Genomic DNA, 27,009 nt, shown 5'->3' with positions numbered 1-27,009 from the left:
AGCAGGGACAGCCTCAGCCAGAGCAGGTTTGGGGCTCACAGCCACAACCAACCTGACCTGCATTGGTGCCAGCCAGGGGACAGCTCCCACCTCTCTGGGCAGCCTGGGCCAGGCTCTCCCCACCCTCAGCGTCAAACATTTCTCCCTTCTCTCCACTCTCAATCTCCCTCTTTCAGTTCAAACCACCACCCCTTGGTCTGTCTCAACAGGCCCTGCTCCAAACTCTGTCCACAGCTTTCAGAGAGTCCCTTCCAGCACTGCAAGGCGTCCCTGGAGCCTTCTCTTCTCCAGGCTGCCCAAGCCCAACTCTCTCAGCCTGGCCTCACAGCAGAGCCCTTCCAGCCCTGCCAGCCTCCATCCCACAGCAGTGTCTGTCTGACAGCAGACTCTCAAGGAGGCAGAAAGCCACCTGTAACACTTCCTCTGTCCCACTGCAGATGCAAAGCTCCTCCTGCCATTCCCTCACAACTCAGTGGCTTCTCTTGTAGCCCATTCACTCACTCTCCACTGACCACGGTGGAAAACAAAGCTAAAGGGGAAGGTGCTGGAGGGTACAGCACCTCCTGTTCCCAGCTGAGTGCTCTGCACCGTGGGTTTGCCCAGCACTGCTTCCTGCACAGCTACAGAGAACACTGAATACAAACAGAGAGCACAAAGATCCTACAACAGTTTGGGCTGGAGGAACCATAGAGGAGTTTGGTGGGAAGAGACCTTCCAAAGTCATCTAATCCGAGCCCCAGCCCTCAGGGTTCCCTCGAGCACCACAGACAAAGAGGAGGGAACGGAGCTGGTGCCGGTTGTTAACTACCGTAGTTAACTATAAGTCAGTCAGGGCAGTTGCCGGCTTCACCCCTTCGGGCACCAAGGAGGGCACACGCAACCAGGCCCGGGTAGCCCCCCTCCCGCTGCTCCCCCACCTTCCCTTTCCTCACCTTCTCCCCGCAGAGGCGGTTGAGAGCGGCCCCGGCCCCGTCCCCGCCTCATGCCCGGGCGGGTAACGGCGGCCTCCCGCTCGAGGCGGCCAGCGCAGCCCACGGCTCCTCCGGCAGGGCTCAGGCCGCTGGGACCGGCGCCATGGCAACGGACGGGGCCTACGGCGCGGCGAGAGGGACAAAACGGCGAGCGCGATCCGGAGGGGAGTAGCCGCGCCTGCCTCAGGAGAACGCCGGCTCTGGGGGCTCGCCGGAGCCGCACGGCCGGGGCAAGCCCCGGTGGTTCATTCTGTTAACCTCTGTGTGCGAGATAACAGCGCAGGGAAACCTTACCGTGGATTTGGCTGTCGTTCCTGCTGAAGGAAAGCAAACCGAAAGACAGTCCCTAGGGAGGTGGCTGAGTCCCCAGCCGTGGAAGTGTTTCAAAGTCACAGAGATGTGGTGCTGGGGGCCATGGGTTAGCACCAGACATGGGAGGGTTCGAGAATGGCTGGGGGAGTTGGAGCTGTTCAGCATGGAGAAGGGAAGGCTCCAGGGAGAGCTCAGAGCAGCCTTCCAGCACCTGAAGGGGCTCCAGGAGAGCTGGGGAGGGACTTGGGCCAAGGGCTGGCAGTGCCAGGATGAGGGACAATGGCTTGGAGCTGGGAGAGGGGAGAGTGAGAGTGGAGAGGAGGAAGAAATTGGCAGTGAGGGTGGGGAGAGACTGGCACAGGTTGCCCAGGGAGGCTGTGGCTGCCCCCTCCCTGGAGGTGTTCAGCACGAGGCTGGATGAGGCCCTGAGCAAGCTGTGCTGGTGGGAGGTGTCCCTGCCCATGGCAGGGGGTTGGAGCTGGATGAGCTTTGAGCTGCCTTCCAACACAAACCTTTCCATGAATCCATGATTCTTTCCTTCCCATCCCAGCCTCTTTTCTCGGTGGGCAGGGACCAGCTGTGGATTTTTGTGCTGCAGCCCAGCCAGCCCAGCCCCCAGGGCAGCTTCTCCCTCTCCAGCAATACAGCTGAGCCCTGGGAGCTGGCAGAGGAGGAGTGGCAGCGGAGGGCACACAAGGAGGCCTTTATGGGCTGCTTGAGGGCTGTGCACAGCAGATGCTTTGTGTGAGGGGCATTGGCACAGGCCAGGCAGCCACACACCTAAGAAGGCTTCTGTGTGCACAGGGAAGGTGTCCCAGGGCAGTGTGTCCTTCCTTTACTGTCCCCAAAGGCTCTCATCACCCTCATCACCTTTTCAACCTTCAGCTGCTGGTGGCTCTCACAGATTCACAGCTTCACAGATTGCACTGGGCTGGAAGGGACCCTCCCAGGGCATCCTGTCCAGCCCCCTGCAGGCAGCAGGGACAGCTCCAGCTGCAGCAGGCTGCCCAGGGACACAGCCAGGCTGAGCTTGAATGGCTCCAGGGATGGAGCCTCCAGCACCTCCCTGGGCAACCTGTGCCAGTGTCTGCCCAGCCTCCCTGGGCACAACTTCCTCCTGAGCTCCAACCTAACTCTGCCCTGCTCCACTTCCAAACCATTGTCCCTGGGCCTATCCCCACAGGCCCTTCTGAACAGTCCCTCCCCAGCCTGTCTGCAGCTCCCCTGCAGAGCTTCAACTGCAGCTCTGAGGTCTGCCTGGAGCCTTCTCTTCTGCAGGCTCCCAACTTTCCCAGGCTGGCCCCACAGCAGAGGTTCTGCAGCCCTCTGATCATCTCTGTGGCCTCCTCTGGACCCTCTCCAGCAGCTCCAGGTCCTTCTCGTGCTGGGGCCCCATAGCTGGGCACAACACTGCAGGTGAGGTCTCAGCAGAGCAGAGGGCAGAATCCCCTTTCCACCTGCCCAGGGGCCTGGTGGGTGGCAGGGGGTGCCCAAGGAGCATGGGGGTCTTCACTTATTTTCTCCTCACTGCCCACCCTTCCTGAATCAAGAGCAGGGGAACAGCTTGAGCACTCGGTGAGCTGCAGAGCTGCAGCTCTGGCTGCCTGCATGGTTGGCTCTTGCCAGGGCTGTTGCAGAAGGAAGTCTCCTGGTTGCAGGGAAATACAATCCCTGGTCACTGTGGCCTGCTCATCTGGTGCCAGGGAGCCCTGGTGCCTTTCCTGGGCACCTGACAAAGAGGATGGGGACAAGCTTGGCTGTGCAAGGCCGCCTTCCAGTCCTGAAGTGGGATATTCTTCAGTGTGGCCCCTGGGAGGGACACAGACACTGCATGAGCCTGGGTGGGCTTGACAGCTCTATTGGCACCCTGAGATCTGCAGGGCACCCTGCTGGTCCCACAGCCCCCAGATGTCCCCAGGAGCACAGGGCTGCTCTCCCACAGCTGGCACAGAGGAAGCAAACCCTTCCTACATCTCTTCTTTTATTAGAGGTTACAGGGTAGGAGGAGCTGGACACGATTGCCACCAGCTCGCTCTGCCATGCCCCTCCAGGTGCCATGGGGGCAGAGTGAAGGGGAGCCAGCAGAGGCAGGCACACCCCCCCCACCCCCCCCCATTTCCTGCAGGGTTTTCCTTGCAACCTCTGTGCCAGGCACCGTTTCTGCTGTGCTGGCTTTGCCCTCCCTGCCATGAGCAAGCAGTACAGGGAGAGGGATGTCTCCAACGGGACAAGAACTGGGACGCCCCCTGAGCTGAACCCCCACCGAGCGCCCCCCGGGAGAGACCCCCGGCTCGCCCCCGCCCCCAGAGAGGCTCAGAACTCGTAGGCGGACACGAAGGATGCCCTTGAAGATATGCTTGGCCAGCAGGAGCCTGCGGGAGAATTCGGTCATCTCCAGCTCCACCTCCAGCGCGGCCGGCCCCGCCACGGGGCTGCTGAGCACCAGCTCCGCCGTCTGCCGGTCCGAGCGCCGCACCGCAAAGACGTCCTGGCCGCGGCCGCCCACGATGGCGAAGCGCAGGCTGTCCCCCACGCCGCGGGTGGTACACATGGTGAAGAGGACGTGGGGCACCGTGCGGTTGGCCTGCAGCGGCAGGTAGTGGAAGGAGATGGAGGTGGCGGCCAGGCGGCAGCTTCGGCTCTCCGTGGGGCAGGGGCTCCTCTCGCACTGGCTGCCAGGAGAGAAGGGGTCCCGCCGCTCAGGGGGGGCTGCCCTCAGCCGCCCAGCCGAGCCCGGCCCGTGTGGCAGGCGGCAGCTCCGGCCCCACTGCTGCGGCAGAGCGACCCCCCCCCCGGGGCAGCCGCGTCCCAGCGTGCCCACCGCCGGACCTCTGCCAGACAAACGCTGGGCATTGCAGGGGTGGCAGCTCCGGGTCAGGCTCCCACACTGCGACCAGGAGCGGAGACCAAGGCTCAGATGTCCCTCCTGCAGGGCTGCTCCTCCACTTGGCTGGCTTCTGCTTGGCCTCAGAAGGCTTTGATCCCAAGAGTGGGACCAGGAGGGCTTTGCCTGCTGGATGGCAGCTGGTGGCGCCATGGGATTGTGCAGTGAGGGGGAAACAGTGGCATCCCCCCCGCCCCCGGCCTGGGGCTTTGATGGGCTGACACCCTGCATAAAGCCACCATATATCGGGGTGCTCCTACCCACACCCCCAGTCACCAGCATCCCAAGACCTTCGGCAAAGGCCATCAGGAGCGTGCCGAGCACACCCCATGTGGCAATGCGGCTGGCACCCTCTCGTCTGTCCCTAGGTGACAGGCTATTGTCCCCAGAGCACCAGAGGAGCCGTCCCGCGGAGGAGATGGCACAGCCTGAGCCACGGGCACTACTCAAAAGGCAGAGGTCTTGACGTAGCTGGTGTTGTGGCGGGGGGGAGGGCACTTGGGGCGCACGCAGCGGTGGCCTCCGAAGGTGTTGACGCAAAGCTCGCCCTGGGTGCAGTTGTGCTGCTTCTCAGCACACTCGTCCACATCTGTGACGGCGACAGGGCGTGAGCAGGGCTGTCCCTGCTGCTCCCTGCTGCACCCCCCGATCCCGCGGGATGCTCCCTGCCCATATCCTCGCAGGTGTTGCCGTCTGCGTGGAGCAAGTAGCTGGGGGGACAGAGGCAGCGGTAGGAGCCGGGGAGGTTGAGGCAGCTGTGAACGCAAAGCCGGGTCTGGGGGATGGACTGGAAGAGCTGACACTCATCCACGTCTGCAGGACAGAGCGGGGCGTGACTGAGGCTCCCATCACCACCAAGCCCCCATTTCCCCTCTCCCCACCGTCCCCAGCCCCACCTTCACCGTGGCACACGCCACTGGCTCTCAGCTGAAAGCCAGAGTCGCAGCTGCAGCGCCGGGAGCCGGAGCGGCCCTGGGCACAGCGGGGCTGGCGGCTGAAGGAGGTGGTGTTCAGTGCCACCCAGTCTGCGGGCAAGAGCGGGGAGTCACTGCAGGGGTGGGGGGCACAGGGAGCTGGGGAGGGGCTGAGCTCCCGGGAGGCTGCCAGGGAAGGAGGAGATGGATGCAGCATGGCTTGGCGCTGTCCCCACGGGCATCCCCGTCCTCTGCAGCCCAAACCTGGGCACCTACAGGCGTAGACGGGGCTCTGGCAGCTGGGGCTCGACCACCCCCTCGGGCAGAGGCACGTGTAGCTCTGGTTGCCATCCACACAGGTCCCACTGTTGGCACAGGGGTTGCTGGAACAGTCATCAATACCTGTGGAGAAGGAGTTCATGAGCACCACAGCTGGAGAAGGCCACCCTCAGCCCGTCCTGCTGCCCAGCCTCCGGGCTGCTGTTGCCTTCCAGCCTGTTTGTTGTTCTTTCCCCTGGCCCAGGCCAAGCAGTAGGAAAGTTTCTCCTTGGCACTGGCACCATCCCCCTCCCTTCCCTTCCCTCTCCCTAGATCAGAGGCGTGACAGAGGGAGCCTGAGGGGCTCCCTGGGGCTCTGCTGCAGCAGGAGCAGGGCAGGGATTGTGCCCCTGGCATGGGCACTGGGGAGGACACACCTCAAGCCCTGGGTTCAGATTTAGGTCTCCTCACACCCAGAAGGACACTGAGGAGCTGGAGCAGGTCCAGAGAAGGGCAACAAAGGTGGGAAAGGGTCTGGAGAAGAGGGCTGGGGAGGAGCAGCTGAGGGAGCTGGGGGGGTTTGGTGTGGAGAAGAGAAGGCTGAGGGAGACCTCATTGCTCTCTACAGCTCCTGAGAGGAGGCTGCAGCCAGGTGAGGGTTGGGCTCTGCTTCCTAGTCTGACGGGATAGAAGGAGAGGAAATGTCCTGAAACTGTGCCAGGGGAGGCTTAGGTTGGAGAGGAGGCAAAATGTCTTTGCTGCCAGAGTGGTGAGGGATTGGCAGAGGCTGCCCAGGGAGGTGGTGGAGTCCCCATGGCTGGAGGGGTTGCAGAACTGTGGCCATGGCACTTGGGGCCATGATTTGGTGGCCATGGTGGGGTTGGGTTGGTGTTGGATGATCTCAGAGAGCTTCTCCAACCCAAACCAGTCTGTGACTGTGTGAGCTGGGAGCAGGTTGGCTTCATGTCCAGCACTGACATTAGGGGCAGGTTGGGGTTAGGGTTGTGGATAGAGTTTAGGGTCAGGGATAAAGGCAGAGTTCAGAGTTAGGGTTAGTTAGGGTCAGCATTAGGGTTAGGCTTGGAGTTAGGTAAGGTTAGAACTGGGTTTAGGGTTGGAGGATAGGGCTAAGGTTTCATGTTAGGGTTAGGGTTAAGGTTCATGTTAGGACCAGTACCAAGGGTTACAGGTCCTAACAGGACAGGAGGGTTTGGATGAGGACTGAATCTGGGACCAGCCTGAGGGCTGAGGTCCAGAGCAGGGCTGGGGTTGGGCTCAAGGGGGAGGGGGCTGAAGGCTTCCAGAGCTGGATTTCTGCTGGTGAGTGGGATGCTTTCTGCCCCTCCTGCCCCTGGCAGCCCAGAGGAAGGGACATGGCAGCATGTCCCTGTCCCCCTGCGACCCCCAAGCATGGATCTCTGAAGCCAACACATCTGCCCTGTGCCAGGAGAGCACCCCCAGCACTGGGCAGAGCCATTGGGGTGCTGCTGATCCCCCTGAGTAAATGGACTCAGGGACCCCTGCCCTGCTGAGATGTGCCCCCCTGAGCCCAGCATCTCTCCCAGCGCTGGCCCCGTCCCTCACATCCTCCCACCCTGTATCCACACTGCCCAGCTCACCGAAGCGGCTGTTTGGCTTGGTGCCCACGGCAGTGTCTGTTACCTCCCAGCCATGTTTAATTCATGGGGCAGGAGGAAGGCTGGCAGCAGGGAGCCCCTTAGCTGCCCCCCAGCTCCTTGGCCTCCCAGTGACCCAAAATGGGTGCTGTTTGGGACCCCCACTCCTGCCCGCCATCCCATCCTGACCCAAGCTCAATGGTGTGACTGGGGCAGAGGGCAGGGAGGGTTGAGCCTTCTTGTGGCCTCCCAGGATCTGAAGGGGGCTCCAAGAAAGCTGGGGAGGGGCTTTGGAGGGTGTGAGGGAGTGATAGGAGTGGGGGGGATGGAGCAAAAGTAGAAGTGGGGAGATTGAGATTGGATGTGAGGAAGAAATTCTTGCCCAGGAGGGTGGTGAGAGACTGGCAGAGGTTGCCCAGGGAGGTGGTGGAAGCCTCCTGCCTGGAGGTTTTTGCAGCCAGGCTGGAGGTGGCTGTGAGCAACCTGCTGTGGTGGGGGTTGGAGGTGGGGGTTGGAGCTGGATGAGCCTTGAGGTCTCTTCCAACCCTAACAATTCTATGATTCTATAATAAAAATAGCGTCAGTCACACCCATCTGGATGTGTTCCTGTGCGACCTGTGCTGGATTCTATGGTCCTGTTCATGCAGGGGGGTTGGACTCGATGATCTCTAGAGGTCCCTTCCAGCCCCTAACATCCTGTGATCTGTGATCCTGTGACCCTGCCGCGGGGCATCCCGGTGGGGCTCCAGCCCGGCAGCCCGGGAGCTGTCTGCCGCGTCCGCACCAGCGAGCAGCAGCTTTTGACAGAGCCGTTCCTCACCGTCAGGCTTTTGTTGGAGCTGCCCAGTTGGGGCCTGTCTGGAGTCCTGAATAGGATCAAATCCCGCAGCCAGACACACACACCCCCGGCAGCGCGGCCGAGCCCGTCCCCGACACCGCTCCTGCTGCGGGGCTGCTGCAGGGCTGGGCTGCTCCACTCTCACCCCAGCCATGCCGGGCCGGGACCCCCCCAGCTCAGGCACCTGCGTGAAGCTCTTGGTGTTGCTGGTTTGGAACCTCCTGGTGTGGAGGGAGGCTGAGACGAGGTCGGATGCTGCTGAGAAGTTGGCTGTGTTGGCTCCGGGAGGTAATGGGGAGAGGGCTCGTGGGGATCTGCTGTGGGGTAGATGGGGGGGGGGGGAGGGGTGCGCCCTAAGCACTGTCCCCTGGTGTCAGGGTAGGGTGGTGGAGGGATGGCAGTGGAGGTCTTGGTGGGTGATGGGGGCTGGGGATGGAATAGGCTGGGATTGAGAGGGGGGGCTTGGGGCTGGTGATGGGATGGGACTGGGAGGCTGAGGTTGGCGATGGGTTGGTGCTGGGGGTTGGTGTCAGGGACTGGTGATGGGATGGAGGTTGGGGAGGTCAGGCTGATAATAGCATGGAGCTGGTGATGGGATGGTGCTGTGGGAGCATGGGGTATTGATGGGGCTATTGATGGGATAGAGGTTGGGGAGGTCAGGCTGGTAATGGCATGAAGCTGGTGATGGGATGATGCTGTGGGGGCATGGGGCTATTGATGGGATGTAGTTGGGGAGTTCAGGCTGATAATGGCATGGAGCTGGGGAGGGGATGGAGCTGGGAGGGGCCGTCACAGGGCTGGTGATGGGGCCTAGTGATGGGTCCAGTCCGGTGGGCTCTGGGTGCTGGCAGGACAGAGATGGGGAAGGGGGGGCAGTGGGTACATTCCTGGCAGTCTCAGCTCACCCGTGCGAGACGGGGACTCAGCGGGCTGCCCTCCCCTCCCTCCCCCTGCCCCGCCCCGGCCCCTGTCCCTTTTGTGCTCGCAGCCCAAAAGTGCTTTCTTCTGTCCCCTCAAGTCTCCATGGAGACCCGGGTGCCTTCTTCGTATCCCCGGCGGAGGCCGCACCCTTTGGGGGGCTGTGGGAGTGGTTTGGCTGTTCCCACGCCCCCGAAGGGTTCGTCTCCTGCCTGTGTCCTCCCTGGCTCCGGCCCTGACCCCTTTTGTCGTCCCCTCCCCAGCTCTCAGCATGAAGGAGACCTTCCTGGTGCTCTCACTGCACAACAAACTGAGGAGCAAAGTGCAGCCTCCTGCTGCCAACATGCAGAAGCTAGTGAGTGCCCCCCACTGTGTCCTGTGATGCCCCCCACCGTGTCTTGTGATGCCCCCCAGTGTCCCCTGGTCAAGCCGCATGTGCACACCAAGGTCAGGGCCGGTTCTCTGGGGTGTCCCCCGTGCCCTGTCATGGCCCTCGATGTCCCCTGATCGTGCCACACCTGTACATACCAAGGTCTGGGCTAGTCCCCTGGGGCATCCCTGTGTCCTCCGGTGCATCTTGATGTCCCCTGATCCTCCTGCTCCTGCACACATCAAGGTCAGGGCTGGTCCCCTGGTGTGTCCCTGTGTCTTCTGATGCCTCTTGATGTCCCCTGATCACCACCTTCCTGCACACCCCAAGGACAAGGCTGGACCCTGGAATCCCCTATGGGGTTCCACCATGCCTCATGATGGCTCTCAGTGGCCCCTGACCCTCCAACTCCTGCCGTACTCCCAAGGGCAAGGTCCCTTGGTGTGTTGAGCGGTGCTCATGGCTGCCCAGGGAGGTGGTGGTGATCAGCTGGACTTGATGATCTTGGAGGTCTCTTCCAACCTGGTTGATTGATTCTGTGGTTCTGTCACTCCCACACGTGATGGTGGCCCTGGCTGGTGCCCTAATCACCCCACACCTGCATATGGCGAGGTCAGGGCTGTTCTTTCCCAGCCCCAAGTCAGCCCTCTGATGTCTCCCAACCCTCCTCTTGGTGTGGTCATCCCCATCCGCCGCCCCGGGACGGTTCCCCTCTGTCACCATGGTCGGCGGGGACGCTGAGGGCACACCCCCGCAGGAATGGAGCGAGGAGCTGGCCCGGCTGGCAGGGGCACGGGCGGCAGGCTGCCTGCGGGACCCTGCTCCGCCATCCGCCCCGCAGCTGGGCTGGAGCGAGGAGCTGCTGCCAGCGGGCGGCGGCGGCTTCGGGGCCGTGCTGGAGCTCTGGTTCGCCGAGGGACAGCGCTACGACTACGGCAGTGGCCGCTGCGCCCCCAATGCCACCTGCCGCCGCTACACACAGGTGGGCACGGCGTGGGGGTGGGCACGGTGCGGGCGTGGGCACGGCGGGGGGCAATGGGGACGATGGTGACAGCAGCTCTCCTCCAGCTGGTGTGGGCCACCGTGGGGCGGCTGGGCTGCGGCCGCCACCTGTGCCACGACCGCCACGGCCCCAGCGAGGCCTTCGCCTGTGCCTACGCCCCGGGGTAAGGGTGGGGGAAGGGCAGAGGCAAGGGGATGGGCAAGGGCAGGAGCAAGGGGGAAGGGGGGGCTGTGTGCTGGGGGCGGGGCTATGTGTTGCGGGCGGGGCTATAAGTGGGTGGGGCGGGGCCTGCGGGGGAGGGTGGGGGGCTGTGTGCTGTGGGCGGAGCTATACATGGGCAGGGTAGAGCCTGTGGGGGAGGGGGTGGACCTGTGTTGTTGGTGGGGCTATAAGTGCATGGGGTGTGGCCTGTGGGGGAGGCGGTGGGGTTTCATGTTGGGGGTGGGCTTATCAGTGGGAAGAGAGGGGCCTATGAGAGATGGGGGCTCTGGTGGGCTGCAGGGGTGGGGCCTGCTTGGGGGCAGGGACTGTGTGGGAGGGGTGGGGCCTGCAGGGGTGTGGATGTGAGTGGGAGAGGCAGGGCTGTGAGAAGGGGTGGGGCTATGTTCTGAGGTGGAGCTAACAGTATGAGGGGTGGGGCCTACAGGAGGTGGGACCTGCAGAGGGGAAGTGGGGCTGTGTGATAGGATGAGGTTAACAGTGGGGGCGGGGCCTATGGGCAGTGTGGGCTATGGGGGCCTGCAGGAGTGGGGCCTATTTGGGGGTTGGACCTTTGTGGGAGAAGTGGGGGCTGAAGGGGTGGGGCTATGAGCAGGAGAGGTGGGACATGCACAAGTGGGAGGGGCTGTGCAGGAGGGGTGGGGATGTGCGTTGGGGTGGGACCTCTGGGGCAGGACTGGGAAGGGGCCAATTGGGAATTGGGATTGGGTGGGTGGGGCTCAGAGGAACCCTCCCCCTGGGGTTGGATGGGCTGTCTAGAGGGGTGTGTCCAGACTGGCCAATGGGGATGTGTGGTGAGAGGATAGGTGTGGCCTCACCCAGAGGTGGGTGGGGCTTAGCACAATGGCTGGGGCTGTGCTGCCGGAAGTGGGCGTGGCTATGTACTATAGGCATGGCTTGTGGAATGAGGTGGGGTGGGAGTGTAGGCGGGGCCATGCCCCCAAAGGGGCGTGTCCTGCAGCACGGGCAGGGCACAGAGCCGGGCAGCTGCCTGCCGCTGCAGGGGCAACTGGGTGGCGGCTGGGACGCCTGTGCCGCCCTACCAGCAGGGCCCCTGGTGCTCCCTCTGCACCGCCACTCTCTCCGGCTGCTTCAAGTCCTGGGACCATGGTGGTGGTCTCTGCGGTGAGTCCCTGCAGCCCCCGCCCTGCTCGCCCCCCGCCCTGGGGCCTGCCGCAGCCTGGCACACCCAGGACGCCTCTGTGCCCCGCCCAGAGGTGCCCCGTAACCCCTGCCGCATGAGCTGCAGGAACGGCGGCAGCCTGGACATGAGCAGCTGCCAGTGCCACTGCCCCCCAGCACACACCGGACGCTACTGCCAAGGTGAGGGGCACCCAGCACCCACCCCGTGCACACCACCCACACCACACCACCCACACCGTTCACACAGCTCCCACCACCCACACCGCTCACACTGCCCACACAGCCCCCACCACCCACACCACCCACACTGCCCACACAGCCCACACAGCCCCCACCACCCACACCGCCCACACAGCCCCCACCACCCATACCACCCACACTGCCCCCACAGCCCCCACCACCCACACTGCCCACACTGCCCACACAGCCCCCACCACCCACACAGCCCACACGACCCACACCACCCACACAGCCCCAACCACCCACACCGCCCACACCACCCACACAGCCCCCACCCACCCACACCACCCCACACCCCCCCACACACCCCCCACACCCACACCCCCACCACACCCCCCACACCCCCACCACCCACACAGCCCCCACCACCCACACCACCCATACCACCCACACTGCCCACACAGCCCCCACCACCCACACTGCCCACACTGCCCACACAGCCCCCACCACCCTCACCACCCACACAGCCCCCACCACCCACACCACCCACACAGCCCCAACCACCCACACCGCCCACACCACCCACACAGCCCCCACCACCCACACTGCCCACACCACCCACACAGCCCCCACCACCCACACCACTCACACAGCCCCCACCACCCACACAGCCCACACCACCCACACCGCCCACACCACCCACACAGCCCCCACCACCCACACCACCCACCCCGCACACACCGGACGCTACTGCCAAGCTGAGGGGCACCCAGCTCCCACCCCGTGCACACTGCCCACACCAACCACACCACACCACCCACACAGCTCCCACCACACACACCACATACACCTCTCCCACCACCCACAACGCCCTCACCACCCACACTGCTCCCACCACCCGCATCACCCACACCACCCACACTACCCACACCACCCACACTGAGCAGACCACCCCACCCACACTGCTCCCACCACCCACCCTAACCCACACCAGACCACCCACCCCAACCACACCACTCCCACCACCCACCCCACCCACACTGCCCACAGCACACCACCCACAGCACACCACTCACATGGTCCACACCATCCACATCACCCAGAAAGCCCACACTGCTCCCACTACTCACACTATCCACACTGCCCACCCTACCCACACTGCCCACGCCTCTCCAGTGCCATGGGCATGGCTGCTGCCGGTGCAGTGTGGCTGCAGTACACACCTGTGCATGGGCAGTGCACTGCATGTGTGTGTAGTGCATGCTATGCATGGGCAGTGCATTGCATGTGCATGCAGTGTGTATGCAGTGCATGTGTGTGCAGTGTGGCTGCAGTGCATAGGCAGTGCATGTGTGTGCAGTGCATGTGCAGTGCATGCTGTGCATGAGCAGTGCAGTGCCTGCACACGGGGGGGTGGTCACTGCAGTGCATGCAGCACGCAGCCAACGCAGCAGTCGTTATCTCCTCGGTGCCTGCATGCAGCGGCCCAGACCAGCCCAAGGGCAATGTGTGCGGCGGGCAGCGGGGGGCAGGCCGGGGGCTGCAGCGCCCCCCGCAGCTCAGCAGCAGGCGGTGTCGCCCCCAGTGCGGTGCAGCGGGCAGTGCCTGCACGGGACGCTGCGGAAGGAGGAGTGCTCCTGCCTCTGCCACGCAGGCTACGGCGGCCCCGAGTGCGGCAGTGAGTCTGCGCCTGCCCCTGCGGCAGGGACCCCCCAACCCCCGCAGCGGGGCTCAGCGCCCCCCCGCGGGCGCAGCCCATGCCAGCAGCATCCCACCTGCCCCCTCCCCTCCGCCCTCAGCCAAGATTCGCTTCCCCTTCCACACCTGTGACCTGCGGATCGATGGGGACTGCTTCACGGTGTCCCCCGAGGCTGACACCTACTATGGAGCCAAGGTCAAGTGCCAGGTGAGTCCCCAGGGTGCTGCCAGGAGTCCCTCTGCAGCTGGACAATGCCACCTCGGACTTGCAGCCCCAGTGTGAAGCTCTCTGGCTCACCTCTACTGGACAGGGTCCAGAGGAGGCCACCAAGATGACCAGAGGCTGCAGAACCTCCCCTCTGGGGCCAGGCTGGGAGAGTTGGGGCTGTGCAGCCTGGAGGAGAGAAGGCTCCAGGGAGACCTCAGAGCAACCTTCCAGGACCTGAAGGGGCTCCAGGAGAGCTGGGGAGGGACTTGGGCCAAGGGCTGGGAGTGCCAGGATGAGGGACAATGGCTTGGAGCTGGCAGAGAGGAGACTGAGAGTGGAGAGGAGGAAGAAATTGGTGTCAGTGAGGGTGGGGAGACACTGGCACAGGATGCCCAGGGAGGCTGTGGCTGCCTCCTGCCTGGAGGTGTTCCAGGCCAGGCTGGATGAGGCTCTGAGGACCCTGTGCTGGTGGGAGGTGTCCCTGCCCATGGCAGGGTGTTGGCAATGGGTGATGTTCGAGTCCCTTCCAACCTGAGCCCTTTTGTGAGTCTCTGGAGCTGATTGGGGCAGTCTGGTGCCTCCCCGCAGGAGCAAGGGGCGATGCTGGCACAGATCAGGAACCAGAAGGTGCAGGACATCCTGGCCTTCTACCTCAGCCGCCTGGAGAGTGGCAACAGGGTGGCAGACACCGACTTCGAGACAGGGAACTTCTGGATCGGTGAGTGAGGGTGGCAGGCAGGGGCTGGGTGCCCAGCCTAGGGGTGGTTGTGCCAACTTCACATCCCCTGCTCCTGTCCTGCTGGCCCTAGGTCTCACCTACAAGACCTCCAAGGCCTCCTTCCGCTGGGACCTGGGCGAGGACTCCTCCTTCACCAGCTTCGCCTTCGGGCAGCCGGACAGCCAGGGGTGAGTGCCCGGCCGGGTGCCAGCCTCTGCCGAGGGGCTCTGCCCAGGCTCACCACCCTCCTGGGGGGGCACAGGTTTGGGAACTGTGTGGAGATGCAGGCCTCAGCTGCCTTCAACTGGAACGACCAGCGCTGCAAGACCCGCAACCGCTACATCTGCCACTTCGGTGAGTGCTGCCCCCGTGCCAGCCTTGGGGTGCCCAGCTGCCAGCCTCGGGCTCTGCCAGCCCCGTCCCCGCTCTGCCAGCCCTGCCCAGACCCCTGCATCCTTCCTGGTGTGCAGGGGGGACACTGACTCCATGTCCCACTGCAGCCCAGGAGCACATCTCCCTGTGGCAGCAGGACCCCTGAGCTGGCAGCCCTGGGCACTGCCCAGTGCTGGCCACCATGCCAAGCTTGTGGCTCAGGAGAACCTCAGTGCTGTGCCAAGACCAAACCACAGCTCAGGAGGACCCCACAGCCATGACAAGCCTGGATCCTGGCTCAGGAGGACCCCACAGCTGTGCCAAGCCTGGATCCTGGCTCAGGAGGACCCCACAGCTGTGCCAAGCCTGGATCCTGGCTCAGGAGGACCCCATTTCTATGCAGACCCAGACTCTGGTTCAGGAGAGCCCTCTGGTACCATGCCACGCCTGGACCATGGCTCAGGGTACCCCCCATGGCTCCTCCAGGCAGGGGCTGGGGGCTGAAGGTGCCCACAGTGCTGGGTCCTGGCAAGAAGGGGCCATGCTCTACCCCAGCATCCCCAGAACAGCATCTTCTGCCCTTCATCATCTTCTTCTGCTCCTCTTCCTCTGTTGCCATCACACAATGAGAGTCCCCAGGGCAGGGAAGTGCCCCTGCAGGAGCCAGCTGGAGGCCCTCCTCCTGGACTGGCAGATGGGCTGTGCCCAGGCTGTGATCCTGATTCAAGGAGAGGCCAAGGGAGCTTCCAGGGCTGCAAGTCTCAGCACAGCTCAGTGCATGGCCTGGGCTCAGCCCCAGACCATCATCCCAGCCTGAGCTGGTGGCACCGTGGGTTCCTCACCAGCACTCAGCCCCTCATCATCTGCTGAGTGGTTAATAAAGACCCTTCCTGCCAGGGAAGGGCCTTGCTCCTTCCTCCCCCCAGGACCCACCAGCCTCTCCCTCTGTCACAGCCTGCATGCTACCCATGATTGGAGGTCCCTCCAGCCTGCTCCTGGCCCAGCTCCTGTCTCCAGCAGCCTGGGGGTGTTGTGGAGGGCTGGTGCTAGCCAAGAGCTGCTTCTTCCAGCCCCAGGATGGCCCCAGGCTGCAGCACCCCATGCTGGGTGCAGAGCTGTGCCCCCAGTGCTGGTGGGGGCCAGTGGGGGCCTCTGGAAGGGGACATGGCAATGGTGTCCCCAAGCTGGCACCTTGCAGAGGTGGTGAGGAGGCAGGAGATGGGAGAAGGAGCCTGAGGAGGATGGGGATGAGGATGGAGGATGAGAATAAAGGATGAAGCATAGGCATGAAGGATAGAAGATTGAGATGGAGGATAAGGATAGAGCATGGGGATGAAGGATAGAGAATGAAGACTGAGAACAGAGGATGAGAGTGGGAATGGAGGATGGAGGATGAGGATGGAGGATAGGGATGGAGGATGGGGATGAAGGGTGAGGATGGAAGATGGAAATGGCTGATGGAGGTGGAGGTGAAGATGGGGATGAGGTTCATGATGGAAGACAGGGATGAAGATGAAAGGTAAGGATGGAGGATGGGGATGGAGGAGGAGGATGGGGATGGAGGAGGAGGATGGGGATGGAGGAGGATGATGGAGATGGAGGAGGATAGGGATGGAGGAGGAGGATAGGGATGGAGGAGGAGCATGGGGATGGAGGAGGAGGGTGAAGATGGAGGAGGAGGATAGGGATGGAGGAGGAGGATAGGGATGGAGGAGGAGCATGGGGATGGAGGAGGATGGGGTGGAGGAGGATGGGGATGGAGTATGGGGATGATTGAGGAGGATGAGGATGGAGGAGGAGGATGGGGATGGAGGAGGAGGATGGGGATGGAGGGTGGCCCAGCACATGCGCCATGTCGGTCCCTCCGCAGGCTCGGAGAAGGCCGAGGCTCGGCCCCGCGGTTCCCGGCGGCTCCGCTGCCGTAGGTCGCCGCTGCACCTGGGCCGGGCCGGGGCTGTCCCTCCTGCCCCCTCCCTTGCCGCCCTCTCCCCGCCGCGCTGGTGCCGCCTGCGGTCCCCCCTCGCCTGCCGGTGGTAGGGCCGGCGACGGAGCGCTGGGGCCGGGGGCTGCGGGGGGCCATGACGCTCTCCGGCAGCGGGGACGAGGGCTGGAGATGTAAGTACCTCCCCGAGCCGACCCCCAGCCCAGGCCCACCTCACCCCGGGTGCCCTCCCCAACCCGGGATCGGCCCTCTGCCCGCACACCGGCCCCCGGGAAATGCTCTGGTACCGGGCTGCCTGTCCCCGCCGACGGGGTGCCCCCTCCGCAGCCAGCCTGCTGCTGAGCCCCCCGGCCCCCGGAGCCCCTCACCCCGAGCAGGGTCGGTACCCGGTGCCGGGTTGCGCCCTCTTGACCGATCCCTGCCCCGCGGACACGAGTGTGTTCCCGGTACCGAGCTGCCCCCCACCCGGCACCAGCCCCTCCCCAGCGCTGCGATGTGCTCACGGCACTGGATTGCCCTCCCCTTGCCATTCCCCCGGGTCGGGGATGTCCTCCCTGCCCCGGGATGGCTCCAAACCATTGCCCCTGGGAACAGGGATGTCCTGCGAGCCCCAGTGGCAGCGCCTGCGGCAGGGACAGGGTCTGGGTGTCCCTCACACCTCCCCAGCTCCGGAATGTCCTCCCAGCACAGGGATGCCCCCACGCCAGCACTCCCAGATCAGGGCCATCTTCCCAGGACTGGGATGCCCCCCATGCCATTATGCCCCCAGGGCAGAGGGTACCCCTCACAGCACCTCCCGGGGCTGGGTTTCCCCCTGCCATTGCCCACCCCACACCGAGATGTCCTCCTCACACCAGGATGCCCTCCAGGACAGAGAGGTCCTCCCAGTACTGAGATGCCCCCATGCCAGTCCCCCAGGTCAGATTTGCCCCCATGCCAGTCCCCCAGGTCAGAGATGCCCACATGCCAATCCCCCAGGTCAGATTTGCCCCCATGCCAGTCCCCCAGGTCAGGACTGGCTCTCTGCCATCCCTGCCCCACACCATTACCACCCTCACCCCCTTCCCCAGGTCAGGGATGTCCTCCTGGCCCTGGTTGGGCACCCCAGTGCCATTTCCCCCAACACAGAGATGTCTTCTCAGCAGGGGGATGCCTCCTGCCCACCACCCCCAGGACAGGGATACCCTCCCCTGCCACCACAGGGAGAGGACCCCTGCCACAGGGAGATTGTCCTGGGGTGACAGAGCCCCCCTGGCCCTGGTGCCCTGCTGCAGCAGCACAGTCCCCTGGTGCAGGTGGCCTGTGGCAGTGTCTGAGCATGGCTGGGAGCCCTGGCTGGGGTGCTGAGGTCTCCATCCTGCTGGAAGGGAGGGGAGTGGCACCAGCCCATGGTGGGCAGCAGCTGCCAGTGTGCTGCTGGCTTGGGGGCTCCCCAGGACACAGCCCAAGCCCCCCAGCAGGGCCAAGAGCCAAGGCAGGATTGCTGCAGTGGTGGAAAGTGTCTCTGGGGGTTCATGAACCTCAGCATCAGAGGTGCTTTCTGCCACCCTAGCTGGCACTGGGCTCCTGGGGATGGGCCACCCATGGGAAGAGGCTGCTGCAGGGGCAGCAGAGCCAGTCCCTTTCCTGGCACCCCTCTGGGCTCCTCCTGTCCCTCCCCACAAACTTATACCCAGGAGGAGCTGCTAGCTGTGGGACATCTCCAGCTGGAAGAGGAGCATGGCCAGGAGGTGCCAGGAAGCCAGTGCTGGAGATGTGCCCTCAGGGGGTAGGGAATCTGACCCTGTGCCACATGGCCTCCTGGTCACCAAAGTGGAGCTGGAGGGGTGGCCCCTGACTGGGTAAGGACTTGGCTGATGGCTGCACTCAGCTGTGGTCAACAGCTCAGGGTCCAAATGGGGACCTGTGACCAGTAGTGGTCCCTCAGGGGGGGTGCTGGGACCAGTGCTGATTACCATCTTCAGCACTGCCCTGGACACTGGCACTGAGGCACCCTCAGCAGGGCTGGTACCAGGCTGTGTGGTGCTGCTGACACCCTGGAGGGAAGGATCCACCCAGAGGGGCCTGGGCAGGCTGCAGAGCTGGGGCTAAGCCAACCTCCATGATCTTTGTAGGTCCCTTCCACCCCCCCCAACATCCTCTGTGAACCTCATGAAGGCCAAGGGCCAGGTCCTGCCGCTGGGGCAAGGCAGTGCCAAGCACAGAGCCAGGCTGGGGGAGGAGTGGCTGAGAGCAGCCTGCAGGAGAAGGCCTTGGGGGTGCCAGGTGGTGACAGACTCCCCACAGCCCTTCCAACCCAAGGCACTCCATGACTCTGTGCCCTCCTTTCCTCCCCAGTGCTCAGTGCCCTCCTCTCTCCCCACAGACCTGGACATGGCCAAGGAGCCCAGGCCCAGCCAGGCCAAGCTGTAGCAGAAGGGGCAGCAGGGCAGCAGCAGCCGGTGCCAGTGAGTGCCAGTGTGCAGGGCAGGGGCCACACCAGGGGCACTGTCCCACGCCTGCCTCCTCTTCCTCCCCCTGCTCTCCACTGCTCCAGCTACTTGCCCCATGGCAGTGGTGGGCAGGGGCCCGTGGGCTGTCCCTGCCCCATGGCAGCAGGGCTGGCAGAGGGTCTCCTGGCCACGCTGGGTCCCACTCACTGTGGTGGAGATGCCCAAGCAGAGGCTCCAGGGGCAGGGCAGAGCCTGGTGCAGATGTTGCTGCTGGTTGTGGTTCTGGCCTGTAGCCAGGGTGGCACACAGGGCCCCTGGTGATCCCAGTGGCCCTAGGAGATGATGGGGACAGTGGCACCAGGAAGAGCAGGTCCCCATCACTACTCTCTTCTGGCTCCCTGGCAGGGCAGAGGGTGGTGAGGAGGGGGCAGAGCTTCTGCCTCCTGGGTGAGCTCCTTGCAGAGGCCCTGACTGAAGTCAGTGCTGTACCCATTGCCCTGGCACCGCAGGGATCCAGCGGGCAGGGCAGGCACTGCAGCCCCTCAGCCAGGGATGCTCTGAGCAAGGACCTGAGCTGGGCAAACCCTAGCTGGGTGCCAGACCTTAGGAGCTGCAGAGCCACCCACCGGTGCTCCCATGGCAGGAGGTGGCCTGTGGCACCCCCATCCCAGCTGGCAGTAGCCGCCCATTGCCCTCTTCCCCAAGGCAGGCTGTGCCCTTCCTGCCTGGGTGGGAGGTGGGGATGTGGAGGACATCCTGTCCCTGCCACAGTGATGGAAGCTTGGAAGGCAGTGAAACTGGACTGAAAGCTCCCCAGATACCCCCAGGAGCAAAGAAGAGGAGCAGGGAGCCTTGGCACAGCAGGGCTGCCAGCTTGCCCTTACCAGGAGAGCTGGCACTTGTGAGCATCACCCTGTGCAGATTGTTCTTGGATGAGGCAGGGTCGCAGCAAGGCTGGGGGTGCCTTTGCCCCATGATGGGCTCCAAGCTTGGGCAAGCTTGGGTGAGGCTGGCTAGCCTCAGGCAGGGCAGCCCAAGATGCCCATTAGCTGCCCCCCAGCAGCTCTCCAGCTGTCCCTAAGCTCCAGCATCGGTCCCATGGTGGCAACCTCATCTGCAGCAAAATCTGGAGACTGGGGGGGACCTCATCCTGGTGCCCCCATTTCCAGCAGCATGGCAGGGGAAGGCTCCTCACTGCCAGTGATGCTCTGGGCACAGCTTTGTCTCCTCTTGGGTTCACCTCAATACAACACTCCCTGGTTCCTCCAGAGCTGAAGCTCCAAAATGAGCTTTCCTCCTCCTCCTCTTCTGCCTCTTCCTCCTCCTCCTCCTCTTCCTCCTCTTCCTCTTCCTCCTGTTCCACCTCCTGCTCCTCCTGCCTGCTCCTGGTCCATAGCACAGGATTGATCACCAGCAGGTCGCTGCCCACAGTGGAGGGAATCTGTTGACCTCTCAATCCAGAGCTGGCAGCGTTGGCACAGAGCCAGGGCCCAGAACATCCAACATCAGGAGGCCTCTTACTGCAGCCTGCTGAGAGCAGAGCCTGGTGATGCCACCCCGGGGGCTCTCTCCATCCCTTCCAGCACCCTTCTTTGTCCCTGGGGCAAACTCTGTCCTGGCACAGCCACCTCCACAGCAGTGCTGGGGCCTGGGCAGGTTGCGTGGCACCCTCCAGGATGCCTCCTGCTCCCCAGGGATGTGGCTGGAGGATGGGTGGGTGCCCAGCTGTGCCCAGCTGAGGCTGCTGTGCAGTGCCTGTGGCCCCACAGCATGGGTGACTTGTTCTGCTCTCTCTGCCCATCCTGCAGCAGCTGTGAGCTGGACTCTGATCTCTACAGGGACAACTTCCCGGACCACTGAGTGGGGGGTGCTGAGCACCCGTGGGCACACCTCTGCTGCAGGCAGAACCTGGGGTGCCCCTGGCTCCCTGCCCCTCAGCACTGGGAGAGGCTTGGAAACATTTTGTCCCCTTCAAGGGACAGGTATGCTGCAGCTTCACCAGAGTGGGGACCCTGGGGATGGGTTTCATGGGGCAAAGGTAACACATGGGCTGGACAGTGCCCAGCCTGGGGAGTCTGTCACTGCAGGGGTACTCCAGGAGATATCTGTGGTCTGGCAGGGGACTGCAGCTGCAGCTCTGTGGTTGTGTGCAAGCCTCCATGCTCTTGTGCTTGCAGGCTGTACCAATCCCAGAAGATCCCCCCCTCCATTAACCACCTCCCAGCCAAGACCAGGCAAACACATGTGGGGGCACAGGGCAAGGGCAGCCTGAGCCCCCAGCCTGGGCACAGGAGCAGCAGCAGCTCCACAGAGGCATGGATGAAGTGTAAATGTGGGGGGCTGGGAGCAAGAGGAGACTCCCCAGTTCCAGAGAGACAGGGACCTGCTGGAGAGAGTCCAGGGGAGGCTGCAAAGCTGCTGAGGGGCCTGGAGCAGCTCTGTGAGGAGCAAAGGCTGAGAGCCCTGGGGCTGAGAGCCTGCAGAAGAGCAGCCCCAGAGAGGAGCTGAGCAATGCTCAGCAAGAGCTGAAGGAGCTGTGGGGGGCAAGAGGCTGGGGCCAGGCTCTGCTGAGTGGTGCCCAGGGACAGGCCAAGGGGCAGAGGGCACAAACTGGCAGCCAGGAGGTTCCATCTGAGCAGGAGGAGAAAGTTGTTTGTTGTGAGGGTGCTGGAGGCCTGGAGCAGGCTGCCAAGAGAGGTTGTGGAGTGTCCTTGTGTGGAGAGCGTCCAACCCCCCCTGGGCATTGTGCTCCTGGGTAAGCTGCTGTGGGTGCCCTGCTGTAGCAGGGGGCTTGGGCTGGGGGATCCCCAGAGGTCCCTTCCCACCCTCACCACGCTGGGGCTCTGCGATGCTCTTTAGGGCAGGGCGCACTGGAGGGGAGGACCCTCCGGAGGTGGCTGCCGGCACTGTGCTCTCCCCGGCGCCGGGTGGGCTGCTGAGAGCTGCTCTCCCGCAGTGCAGGCTGCAGAGCTGAGCTCCGTCCAGGGGCAGCTGCGGCAGGTGCAGATGGAGAGGCTGCTGGAGAGCCTGCGGCGCCGGGAGCGGCTGCCGGGTGAGGGACAGGACGCAGCCCTGCAGCCCGCCCGGCCCGGCCAGGCTCGCAACCGCACCCCAACCTTCTGCCGCCGCTGCGCCTGCAGAGTCCGAGGAGAACGAGAAGAACAGGGCAGAGAAGGCCTCGGAGTCCCAGCTGGAGAAGGGCCCCGGGGAAGGATGGGACGGGAGAGGATGGGCACAGCGAGGGGCACATGGGCAGCACCGAGTGCACGGAGAAGATGGTAAGAGGCTGGCTAGGTCCTGCTCTCACACCTGCCATTCCCACCTGCAGCTGGTGAGGCTCCCACCACAGACTGCCTGGAGCAGAGAAGCTGCATCAGGGTGCCCTGAGCTGTTCCGGCTGCATGCCAGGGCTGCAGCCACCTTGTGTGCCCAGGGCAGCCCAGCAGAGAAGGACCTGGGAGTGCTGGGGGGGAAGGAGCTGAAGAGGAGCCAGCAATGGGCACTGGCAGCACAGAAGGCCAAGGGCAGCCTGGGCTGCATCCAAAGCAGTGTGGCCAGAGCTGGAGAGAGAGGATCCTGCCCCTCTGCTCTGCTCTGGGGAGACCTCACCTGCAGGGCTGGGGCCAGATATGAGACCCCAGCACAAGAGAGACCTGGAGGTGATGAAGAGGGTCCAGAGGAGGCCACAGAGATGATCAGAGGCTGCAGAACCTCTGGTGTGGGGCCAGGCTGGGAGAGTTGGGGCTGTGCAGCCTGCAGAAGAGAAGGCTGCAGGGAGAGCTGAGAGCTGCAGCTGAAGCTCTGCAGGGGAGCTGCAGGCAGGCTGGGGAGGGACTGTTCAGAAGGGGCTGTGGGGATAGGCCCAGGGACAATGGTTTGGAAGTGGAGCAGGGCAGAGTTAGGTTGGAGCTCAGGAGGAAGTTGTGCCCAGGGAGGCTGGGCAGACACTGGCACAGGTTGCCCAGGGAGGTGCTGGAGGCTCCATCCCTGGAGCCATTCAAGCTCAGCCTGGCTGTGTCCCTGGGCAGCCTGCTGCAGCTGGTGGTGTCCCTGCTGCCTGTAGGGGGGTTGGGCAGGATGCCCTGGGAGGGTCCCTTCCAACTTGATGCCATCTGTGAAGCTGTGCCAGTCCCCAGCCCCCTGCAGCAGGCCCCAGGGCTCACAGGCAGCAGCAGCCCAGGCTGCAAACCCCTTTGCACCACAAACTCCTTTTGCCAAAGCTGCTGGTCCCACACCCCCACCGCCCAGCTGGGCCCTGGGCAACCTGTGCCAGGCAAGGCCCTGCTGCTGGGGCACAGTGGGGGACAGCCACACTCTGCCTTTCTCCTGGCTGGTGAAGAACCAAATGTCAGACCCTGAGGGCAGCCAGCAGAAGGGCTGGGGGCCATGACCTCCCTGCGTGCCCAGCCCTTCCTGCCCTGTGTTCCTGTCTCCTCTGGGGCTGCCAGCTCCATGTGCCAGCCCTGCCAGATGCCAGTGAGGGAAGTCTTTGTGTTCCAGTGCCCTGCTTCTCTTCCTCCTCCTCTCTTCAGACCCGGGGATAAGCAGAGGTGGTCAGGGAAAGGGCAGAAGGCCCCAGGGTGTATCCCAAAGGGGCATCCCAAAACCTGGCTGCCTTGCATGCCAGCTCCCCCCCACCCAGAGGCTGCTGTGGGGTGCAGAGAAAGCACCCTGGGGCTCCCAGCCCCTATGGCATAGGTCACATCCCAACACTCCAGACCAGCCTTCAGACCCCTCCTGGAACTGGTTCAGAGGGCATGATGCCATGGGATGGAGGCACAACCCTGGGTGCAGCCTGGGAAGGCTTCTGGAGCTGCCCAGCCTCCCCCCACGATGCCACGGGAAGGAGGAACCAGCCCAGTACAGCTCTGAGTGGGACTTGGGGCTGGAGGGGAGGTGCTGAGCCCAGCTCCAGCCCTACCTGCAGCACTGGGGTGATGCAGACCCAGCTGCTCCCTGTCCCCCCTGTCCCCAGTGTCCTCCCTCCCTGGTTTCCCATGAGCTGCTGAGGGCCACAGCTGAGGTCTGTGGGCAGAAGTGCTCCTGTGAGCAGCTCTGCCAGGGCTCCTGTGCCCAGGGAAGCTGCAGTGTGCCCCCCCAGTGCTGCATCCCAGTTAGGTGTCCCCTGTTCCAGGTCCCTGTGTTCCTGGTGGGCTCTGGCTGTGTCTGGCTTGCCCTGGGGAGACTCTGTTGTGCTGGGGAGACAAAGAATTTCTGGTCCTTGTCTCTGGTCCTTTGGCTCCCAGGCAGCTTTTTCCCTGCCTGAAGCCCCCCCACCCCGTGATTGGGGTCCCCCATTCCTGTGTGCCACCTGGCACAGACCTGGGTCCTGGGGGGCTCTGGGAGCAGACAGGAGGTGAATCCCATGAGGGTCAACAAGGCCAAAGGCAAGCTGCTGCCCCTGGGGCAGGGCAACCTCTCCATCAATCCAGGCTGGGGATGCAGGGCTGGAGAGCAGCCCTGAGGAGAAGGACTTGGGGATGCTGGGGTGCAAAGCTGGACAGGAGCTGGCACCAAGCACTGCCAACCCAGCCCCAGCCATGCCCTGGGCTCATCCCCAGCAGGGGCAGGGAGGGGATTCTGCCCCTCTGCTGTGCTCTGCTGAGACCTCCCCTGCAGTGCTGGGGCAGCTCTGGAGCCCTCAGCACAGACAGGGACCTGGTGGAGCAGGGCCAGAGGAGGCCACAGCAGTGCTGGCAGGGCTCTGCTGTGAGGCCAGGCTGAGAGAGTTGGGCTTGGGCAGCCTGGAGAAGGCTTATGGGAGACCTTCTGGTGGCCTTGCAGTGCTGGGACTCTAAGAAAGCTGTGGACAGAGTTTGAAGCAGGGCCTGTGGAGACAGACCAAGGGGTGATGGTTTGAACTGAAAGAGGGAGATTGAGAGTGGAGAGAAGGGAGAAATGTTTGACCCTAGGGTGGGGAGAGCCTGGCCCAGGCTGCCCAGAGAGGTGGGAGCTGCCCCCTGGCTGGCACCACTGCAGGTCAGGTTGGTGGTGGCTGTGAGCCCTAAACTTGCTGGCTGCAGGGGGGTTGGACTGGGTGGCCTTTGGAGGTCCCTTCCCACCCAACCCAGTCCATGAGTTGATGCCTCTCTGACCTCAGTGTCCAGCAGCTGCTCACCCCGAGTGCATCCTTCCAGCTCTGCCAGCAGAGGCCCCAGCAGAGCCTGGCACTCAGAAGCCTCCTTCAGAAAACTTTTATGAGAAAAATCAACCCAGCAGGACCCCCCCTGACACACTCAGCACTGTGGGGGCAGCAGGTCTGAGCCATGGAGAGTCCCTGCCTGCACCTAGGGGCACGGTGGGCACCTCAGTGGGAAGGACTCAGCCCCTGCGCTGGGGCCACACTGGCATGGGGTCCCCCAGGGAGTCTCTGGCAGCATGGAGGCCATGCCAGGGGGGTTCTGACAGTGTGAGGCTCCATCAGTCCTATGGGGTCACTCCAGAGGGGGCTTCTGCAGCACAGGAGCTCCTCACACAGCCTCCAGGATGTCCAGGAGGCATAGAGCAGCTCTGGGGCTAGCTGGTGGTGGTGGGGATGCAGAGTTTGGTGCCCTTGGGAAGGTCTCTTGGGCCAAAGGCTGCGTTGGTAGCTCTGAGGGAGTCTCCAGGAACATGAAGTGTGGATCAGGCTGGCTCTGGAGGTCTCTGGGAGCAGGAAGTGTGGATCAGGCTGGCTCTGAAGGTCTCTGGGAGCAGGAAGTGTGGATCAGGCTGGCTCTGAATGTCTCTGGGAGCAGGAAGTATGGATCAGGCTGGCTCTGGAGGTCTCTGGGAGCATGAAGTGTGGATCAGGCTGGCTCTGAAGGCCTCTGGGAGCATGAAGAGAGACGCAGGCCAGCTCCAGAGTGCATGGAGGGGAGCCTGGATGGTGCACCGGCGATGAGCAGGTGTTAGGGGCCCTGCGGCAGTGCTCAGGCAGTGCCGGTGGGGGCCCCGCGGCAGCGCTCAGGCGGTGCCGGTGCCGGTGGGGGCCCCGCGGCAGCGCTCAGGCGGTGCCGGTGCCGGTGGGGGCCCCGCGGCAGCGCTCAGGCGGTGCCGGTGCCGGTGGGGGCCCCGCGGCAGCGCTCAGGCGGTGCCGGTGCCGGTGGGGGCCCCGCGGCAGCGCTCAGGCGGTGCCGGTGCCGGTGGGGGCCCCGCGGCAGCGCTCAGGCGGTGCCGGTGGGCGCCCCGCGGCGGCGCGCAGCCCGCAGCAGGCTGTGCCGCAGCACGGGGTACAGGCGGTGGCAGCCGTCGAGGCCGAGGCGCACGGCCTGTGCCCAGGCGTCGGGGGGGTCGCCCTCGCCACCGCCCAGCACGGCCGACACCTGGTTGAGGGCGGGCAGCAGCGCCAGGGTGAGGCGGCCGGCGGCCCGGCGCTCCTCGGCCTCGCCGGGCTGCAGCAGCCAGTCGCCGGCGGGCCCCGGGGCGCGGCACAGGGCGCAGCCCACCGCCAGGTCGTACATCTCCACGCCGGCGTCCGCCAGCGCCAGCGCCGCGCCGCTGATGGCAGCGGCCAGCGCCGAGCCCCCGTCCTGCAGCAGCAGGGCGCTGACGGCCAGCCGCGCCCGCGGGTACCGAGCCAGCCGCACCGCCGGCTCCAGCGCCTCCCGCAGAGCCGCCGCCGCCTCCCGCTCCGCCTCCCGCTCCGCCGCCGAGCCCGGCCGGCAGCGAGCGCCGCGCCCCGCGAACGGCGCCCGCCGGAACTCGCACAGCAGCCTCCCGCCTCCCGCCGGGGCTCCGGGCTCGGCCGCCTCCCGCGGGCCCCAGGCGGCGCACAGCACCTTGGTGCCGCCGCTCAGCTCCACGTAGGCCGAGCCCTCCGCCTGGCTCAGCAGCCCGGCCCGGGCGAAGAGAGGCCGCAGGGCGTAGGGGTCCCGCGGGGCTGCGCCCTCCTCATCCTCTTCCTCCTGCTGCTGCAGGACCCCCGCCCACAGCTCCGGCGGCTGCGACTCCTCCGGGCCCCGGACGCGGCGGTGATCCAGCGGCATGCCGGGCGCAGGGGAAACGCGACGGGAACGCCGGAAGGGGCAGAGG

The 27,009-nt window shown here is 64.5% G+C and overlaps 3 protein-coding genes across 3 annotated transcripts; 1 reads left to right on the top strand and 2 right to left on the bottom strand.

Annotated features, from left to right (window-relative positions):
• Positions 1–3,596: 3,596 nt before the first annotated feature.
• On the bottom strand, positions 3,597–7,947 carry LOC128979091 (fibulin-7-like). The gene is given in 7 exon segments (XM_054397184.1): positions 3,597–3,627; positions 3,629–3,951; positions 4,614–4,756; positions 4,837–4,980; positions 5,070–5,192; positions 5,358–5,483; positions 7,674–7,947. Coding segments are annotated over 7 exon segments (1,164 nt in total).
• LOC128979090 (C-type lectin domain family 18 member A-like) lies at positions 7,946–14,788 on the top strand. The gene is made up of 12 exons (XM_054397183.1): positions 7,946–8,081; positions 8,975–9,066; positions 9,839–10,063; positions 10,150–10,247; positions 11,307–11,428; positions 11,519–11,626; positions 13,212–13,304; positions 13,426–13,532; positions 14,121–14,250; positions 14,342–14,438; positions 14,513–14,604; positions 14,751–14,788. Exons 1-12 carry the CDS (start codon positions 7,946–7,948, stop codon positions 14,786–14,788), a joined length of 1,338 nt encoding a protein of 445 aa, XP_054253158.1.
• Positions 14,789–26,141: 11,353 nt separating this feature from the next.
• EXOSC6 (exosome component 6) lies at positions 26,142–26,963 on the bottom strand. Its single transcript, XM_054397182.1, has one exon. The coding sequence runs from the start codon at positions 26,961–26,963 to the stop codon at positions 26,142–26,144; it is 822 nt and encodes a 273-aa protein (XP_054253157.1).
• Between the last annotated feature and the right edge of the window lie 46 nt (positions 26,964–27,009).

Source organism: Indicator indicator, chromosome 42, assembly GCF_027791375.1.
Source record: "Indicator indicator isolate 239-I01 chromosome 42, UM_Iind_1.1, whole genome shotgun sequence".
Taxonomy (NCBI): domain Eukaryota; kingdom Metazoa; phylum Chordata; class Aves; order Piciformes; family Indicatoridae; genus Indicator; species Indicator indicator.
Note: the sequence above shows the minus strand (reverse complement) of the source record. Positions and strands in the feature narration are given on the sequence as shown.